The sequence below is a fragment of the Medicago sativa genome, chromosome 8 (genome assembly GCF_051527215.1).
Source record: "Medicago sativa cultivar Bolivia chromosome 8, Bolivia_mono, whole genome shotgun sequence".
NCBI lineage: Eukaryota > Viridiplantae > Streptophyta > Magnoliopsida > Fabales > Fabaceae > Medicago > Medicago sativa.
In genome coordinates, this window is record NC_140756.1 from 91,180,089 (window position 1) to 91,187,482 (window position 7,394).

At 32.7% G+C, this 7,394-nt stretch overlaps 1 protein-coding gene across 1 annotated transcript; it reads right to left on the bottom strand.

Annotated features, from left to right (window-relative positions):
- Nucleotides 1-3,287: 3,287 nt before the first annotated feature.
- LOC146903216 (putative alpha,alpha-trehalose-phosphate synthase [UDP-forming] 11) lies at nt 3,288-6,807 on the bottom strand. The gene is made up of 3 exons (XM_085735346.1): nt 4,574-6,807; nt 4,163-4,436; nt 3,288-3,818 (listed from the first exon to the last, which is right to left on the bottom strand). The coding sequence occupies exons 1-3, from the start codon at nt 6,559-6,561 to the stop codon at nt 3,540-3,542; spliced, it is 2,541 nt and encodes an 846-aa protein (XP_085591472.1). The 5' UTR covers nt 6,562-6,807; the 3' UTR covers nt 3,288-3,539.
- Between the last annotated feature and the right edge of the window lie 587 nt (nt 6,808-7,394).

Here is a 7,394-nt window from a genome sequence, read left to right on the forward strand (position 1 = left end):
TGGAATTCTTTGAAACCAAAGATGTTTTTGTTGTTGTGTACTTCCCGTTTACTCCCCCTCGAACACATTCCTACATTGTAATACCTTTAATATGTATTAACTACTCCCTCCGTTCCTTTTTAAGTGTCATTTTAGGCTGAATTTTTCGTTCCTATTTAATTGTCGTTTTGGTATTTTTAAGGGCATGATTTGTCAATTATACCCTTTGTCAATTATTCTTATATTTTTCAATAAAACTAATTAGTGCTATATATATTTGGAAAAATAAAGTTTGTTTTTTTAAACAAAGTTTGTTTGTTTTGTTTTAAAACAAAATTTGTTTATTATTATCTTCAAATTTAAACAAAATTTTGTTACCTATGATAATAGTTCCATGAAGAGTTAAAATTCTATAAATAACATGAGTAGTACTTGTTAAAAATTTCAAGAAATATGCACAATATTTAGAAAATTGGAAATTGTTTGTTATGAGAGAAAGATAAAACGCACAAAAAAATCGAAATTTGTTGGAGAAAGAGGGTAGTAACTAACAATTGTTTGTTACATATTAAATTTATTGGAAAGATAAAGTGTGTGCAAAAAAATAGGAAATTATTAGTGGATTAAAATGAGGGTATAATAGGAAAAAAGTGTGCAAAAATACACTTCGCTATTTTTGTGTTAAAATTCTAAAACGACACTTAAAAAGAAACGGAGGGAGTATTACTTTAGCAATAATATCTTTATTTATTTATTAGAAATATAAATCACACCAAAAGAAATATTACAAATATAAAAAATATCTACATCAAGCAAATAAACAAACAAAAGTACGACACAAAAAAGTTATCGGTGGCGTTGACTTAGGATTTTGAAGTGTGTTTCGTTTAAGGTTTTACGTTCGTTTTTCCCTTATGCCAATTTGCAATGGGTTACTCCATACATAACTTTGCTCTCATTTAAATGAACACCCACAAGTGGACGGAGGATTGGACCCATCAGATTAATCAATCTTTAAGCTCGATAGTGTTTAACTTTTGAAAAGTTAAATTTATCATTTTTCACCATTTTCTAATATAATATTTCTATTTCAATTCTCTTAATCAATGCTCTAAAGTTACTCTTTTAACATTTTCCTTTATTATATCACACTCTTGTATTTGCAAGATATTTTCCTTCTAGGAGAATGCTAACCAGTGCCCTAAAGGCAATGATTAAGCGTCTAAAATAAGTAAGTTTTCATAGAATAGTTGTGCAATCATTACTTTTTCAAAATTAACATTTTATATTTCCAAAACAAAATTTCTATTTGTAGATTCCTTAATCATTGTCTTGAGGGTACTGGTTAGCAAGACCTTTCCCTCTATGACTATCTAACCATGCATCTTAACCCCATTTTATAGGAAGAATGACTATCTAACCATGCATCTTAACCCCATTTTCTAGGAAGAAATGTTGTCACACACGTTTCAATAAACTTGACCTCATTTTTGTATCAATTATCAAGTAACATTGGTATATCCAATGAAGGGGCAAATTATAGAATACACCACGATTATATATAGGTAGTTATTATGAAATAATACTCCCTCCGTTTCAAAATGAGTGTCGCTTTAGCCAAAAAAAATTGTTTCAAAATGAATGTCACTTTCAGTTTCCAATACAATAATAACTTTTTCTTTCCAATTGTACCCTCCAATTAATACTCTGCACACTACTTCCAAAGTATTACTTTTAAAATTAATCAATAGTTAATAAGGATAATTTGGTAAAATAACCATTCTCTTTCTTTTAATCATTGCATTTCTTAATATGTGTGTAAACACCTAAAGCGACACTCATTTTGAAACGGAGGGAGTATATACATCATCCGGTCACTAATATAAGCAAAAATCCATTTTTTAGATACATTCAATTAATGATGTATGTGACATATAATAAAAACCACATACATCATTAATTGAATGTATCTAAAAAGTGGATTTTTGCTTATATTAGTGACCGGAGGCTGTAATCACTATCCAATAACAATTCATTAAGATATCACCAAAAATAAAAATATAAAAACAATTAAATTCTTTAAGATATTTCCAGACCAGTCGATTATTTCAACAGTTTAAGGAAGCTTGATGTCATTGTCCATCAATGTACACTCAGCTTCCCATAAAGAAACAAGAGATCCCAACCTAAGCATGCTTCACAAGGATAAGACCAGTCCAAGTAATCCACTGCCATGTGTCAACAAAATGGAAGCTGATTAAGATATGTTCCAACCTTTTTCATGATATACATTGGTACAAAATTGAATTCCATCTAAGCCTTTTTCTTCATGCATAAAAATCCTAGTTTACTTGGACAAATGCTATTGGACCCTTTAAACTGATTACTGAGCTTCCAAGTCGTTCAACAAAAAAAATGCTTTAGGTAGGATCAACCACTCCAATACATTAAAAAATTTGTACTGTATAATTTGAGCCAACCATTTGAAAAAAATTGAGAAAGTAGTTGGGAAGCAGCATTGGAAGTTTCTACCGACACAACGTGTAATCAATAGAACATGACCTGAATATCCAGCTAATGATTTCTGGTTCTAGTTGAAACTTGTTCTTAAAACACTCACACAAGTCCGTGTGAGAATGTTGATGATTAACTGTTCAACAACACAAAAATCTGTGACTTAAGTTATTAACTTTTCTAACTTGTTTGCATTGGAACATAAATTTGCCAGCCTGTTTTAGAAGTACCAACTTTTTCTGAACTTCAGCGTGCTCTGAACCACATCATATGATGCTTGTTTGTGTCTTTCATTTATTTATTTTCAACCCAAAATGCACGTTTTTTCTGTCTATAATTTAAAGTAGTTATACGGGTATGTTTGGTTATGCCGTGATAAGAATTAGTTTTGGATGAAATTGTTTTGATTACAAGTGAATTGAAAATAAAATAATTCGTATTTTGGTGCGTTCATGTAAAAATGATTTAAACTATGAATCCAAATTTCAAGTGCTCTGGATGCAAAATCAAATATACTCGAAAACAACCAAACATGTAAGAATCAATTTTACACTTTCAAAATCAATTTTAACTCTCAATATGTGGAACCAAACATACACTACATCATAGCACAGCCATCAAGAATTAAATGATTTTTTATTTCTAAAAAATTCAGTTTTCACCCTGATCAAGAGAGCTTCTCCAAGCAGTCAACAAAAATAAAATTTAAATTTATTATTCTTAAATTAAAAATGATACCAAGAGTCAAGACATCATCCACCCACCCAATTTGATTAAGATCATTATCAATAAACTTTGTTTGTAACTGAAAACTCATGAAATATTGCTGTTAGGTAATTCATTTCACAAAAAGCATAAACCTGTATTCATTCCTTGTCATACAAAACAAGAAATTTTGCTGCTAGTTACATGAATAAGCTAACTAGCTAATTTTGTAAAATTCTAAAAGTATTGATTGACCTTTTTTCCTTCCCAAATGAAACAACCTATTGAAGAAGGAATCTATCATTCTGTACAACAACATTTTACTGTATAGATATTTCTTTCTATTTTGTGCTTAAATTTTCTGCTGATGCAGCAGCAAGTCCTTCCAGCAGTCTGATAACATGACCAGTATCATCCAAATAGTATTTAGCCCTACTTGGTTTATAACCAATAGTGCATGCAAACACTTGTGATGTGGTTGGTAAGGCTAAATTTGCAATGCTTTCAAACATATCTTCATCAGAACGATCATCTCCTAGACATAGAAGAAAATCTGGTGACTTCTCCTCATTCCTCATGGTTGATATAAGCTCTTCCACCACTTTACCTTTGCTCACACCCTGCATTTCACAAAAATACAAGAAACCATTACAAAAGAAAAAGTTTAATTTTCATACACGGTTAATAAATCACAATCAATCGTAATGTTAAACTTTAGTTATAGTTATGATTAAAATCAAATGTTTTTTAATAATCTGACTATTACAATGTATATGAATTAAATCCTTGAAAAAACTCAAGAAAGGAATCATCATTACAAAATTCAACTTCATAAACAACCTTCATTCTAATTCTAATTGACCAATGAAATCATAAAACGAATAATTAATCTTTCATTTGGTCTTTTCAAAACTAAGAAATGTCAAAAGATAATATACATAAAAGAGTTGTTTATTTATGATACCTGAGGTTTTACTTCAACAATATGTTGTCCCCTTTTAACTACTACAGCATCATTGGCCAGCATACTCTCAAGGTGAACAAGAAGCTCTTTAGCTTGCCACAGTCCAAAATCAGGATCTGCTTCTTGATGTTGCCAAACCATTGCACTATCTTTTTCTTCAATGAAGGAACCATCAGTTGCTTCTGTGTAAAGCGCCATCACCTTTTCTACATTAATTTTCCAATCAAAATCTGATGCCAATCCGAGAGTCGTCCAAGGAGAATCCTTACTCCACCTGCCATCAGTCAAAAAGGAATCCATAAAATGAATCAACAAGTAAAAAACACACCGAGATCATGCAACATTGATGAATGAATGATGAATTTCAATTTCAATAACACTACATTGAAAAGCTTAATAGAATAATGTTACCTTGTGAAGTAACCATGTTCTGCAGAGAGACCCAACTTGTCACATGGAGAAAACCAGTCGCTAAGGCAAACTCTACCCCTGCCACTAACAATGAACACTGTATTTTTGGGATCACTGCATAAGGAATTCAAGAGAGAGATAACATCCAAACTAGGAGCTTTGTTAATTGATCCCTGAGGCATCATGGTGCCATCATAGTCCAAAAGGATCAACCTGTTTTTGGTATCTTTGTAAGCAGGGGCAATGTCATCTAGACAAAGCTTCTTAAAACTAGGATCCAAAGCAATGATTCTAAAATTATCAAGTCCTAATCCCACATATATCTTGAGATAATGCTCCCTACAAGCTCTCTCTAAATCCTGATCAAAACTCTTAGCCCAATACGCTACGTCATGAGAGCTTATGTACTTGTAATTCTTCTTGTGCCGCAATTGCTTTTCGGAATCCTTCATTTTGATTGCAGAGTTCATTTTCTCTGAAACATCGTCAATGTTCCACGGATTCACCCGAACCGCCCCGCTGAGTGAAGGCGAACAACCAATGAACTCAGAAACAATGATAACACTATTTTTAGCCTCATCATTTTCCACTCCAAGGGCTTTGTCCAATTCAACACTTCCTTGTCTACAAACAGTATACTCGTAAGGAATCAAATTCATCCCATCCCTCACAGCATTCACAATGCAACATTCTGATATAGCATAGTAAGCAGCCTTCTCCTGAGTCGAAACCGGACCATTTATACAAACAATTGGCCTATACCCAGATTGTTCATCACCATATTTGTCATTAACTTCTTTGGCAATAGCTTCAATCTCAAACTTCACATCCTGGATATCTTTTCCGCTACTCCTTGCTTGATTCAGAATCTGAACCAACACAACTTCACCCCTTAATTTCTCATTCCCCTCCAAAAGATTCCTCAATGCCAAAAACTTCAACCCAATACCTTTGAACAAATCCAAGTCATCAACCCCCAAAATCAGAACCTTCCCTTCAAATTCTTTCTTCAACTCTTTCACCCTCTTAGCTGTTTCAGAGGACGACAAAACCGATTCGAGAAGACCCATGTGGATCCCCACAGGAAGAATCTTGATGGTAACATTTCTTCCAAAGTAATCAACACCAATGTAACCTCTTTTAGACTCATAATCCAAACCCAACATCCTGCTACAACAAGACAAAAAATGTCTAGCATAATCAAAAGTATGAAATCCAATCAAATCACAGTTCAACAAACCCCTAAGTATTTCTTCACGAACAGGTATTGTTCTGTAGATTTCTGAAGTAGGAAACGTGTTGTGAAGAAAAAAACCCAATTTCACTTTAGGAAAACGTTTCCTCAAGTAAGTTGGTAAAACCATTAGATGATAATCATGAACCCAAACATAATCTTCATCAGGATTCAAAACCTCGCGAACCTTGTCAGCGAAGATTCTATTGGCCTTCTTGTATGCAAGCCAATGAGAAGAATTGAAACGCACACCTTGACTCTTTGACAGAGGTAGCATGTAGTGAAACAAAGGCCAAAGATAATGCTTACAGAAACCATGATAAAAATCATTGTGAGTTTCAGAAGGTAAAAAAGTTGGAACACAACGAAACTTTTCTAACAAAACTTTGGCAACTTCTTCTTGTTGTGATGGTTCAATTTCAATCTGTGATTTTAACGAACCAACGTAAAAGATTTCAGAATCAGATGTGATACCGTCTTTGAGCTGAAAATATATGCTATCAACGTCCCATTCGAATTTCAAGTCACAAGAAGCGCGTATTGGTAACTGATTTGACACTATTATCATTCTTCGTTTACGAGAAATTGGTGATGAAGGAAGTGAAAGGTTGGAATATTGTCGTTGAAACTTCTGGAACGGTGTCATCAGTTCTGGAACTATGTTTAGGTCTTGTTCTTGTTCTTGTTTTTCTTCGTAATTGTTCATTGTTGTTATTTGATGATTTAATAAACCTAAACAAGATCTTGAAAGCATTATTGTTTGAAAATTGAAAAAAGGTGAAGTGTTTGTGTTTGTGTTTATGTTTATGTGAGTGGTGAAATGAAAAGATTATTATAGATGAGTGTTGCAAAGGAAGATGAAGCGTTGTTGAGTAATGGAAATGGAAATTGATGAAATTACTGATTCAAATTCCATATGATATGATAATATAATAAGAAGAAGAAGAAGAAGAAGATTATGACTTATGAGAGGAGCGTGTGTGTGTGTGTGATTGATTTTGAGAAAAAGAAAAGAAAAAAATATATACGAGGAGACTGCTTGCTTTTTTATGTGACTATACTACTGACTATGGATAAGAACGAAATTGAATTGATTTTTCTATATTAGGAGTTCACCTTGATCTGACGGATTAGATTTGTTCTTATCTCATCAGTACTACTTGTACCGACTGATAACGGGACAGTAATTATTATGCTTATTCTTTGCTTCTTGATTTAAAAATGTTACCGGGTATAACCGGTGAAGTGAAGATGGATAAGGATATAGACGAAACTATAAAATTTGCATTCAATTCTTTGGATCACGTGGTCTTTACGGCAACATCATAAAAATAGAATAATCCATCAATTTATTTTTAAATTATAGTATTCCTAACAAATGCATTGAGAGCATCCACTATTGAAAAATATATTTCTTAGTATTTGGATGGATCTTACCTATTTATAATTTTTTAATACTACTATTTAACAAGCATTCCATCTATCAAACCTAGCATTTCATACTAATTTTTTGATCTACTAATCATCTATCGATAATAATATATGTAACACCCAAGGCTGACGAGGACGGGGAGTGGTCGTCGGTGC

Bases quoted from the DNA above. Each gene is read 5' to 3' on its own strand.
- LOC146903216 (XM_085735346.1), bottom strand. From the start codon at position 6,561: ATGCTTTCAAGATCTTGTTTAGGTTTATTAAATCATCAAATAACAACA. The intron at 4,437-4,573 runs GTAACATTATTC...GACTGATGGCAG, and splicing joins GAACATGGTTACTTCACAAG to GTGGAGTAAGGATTCTCCTT. The intron at 3,819-4,162 runs GTATCATAAATA...TGTGAAATGCAG, and splicing joins TTGTTGAAGTAAAACCTCAG to GGTGTGAGCAAAGGTAAAGT.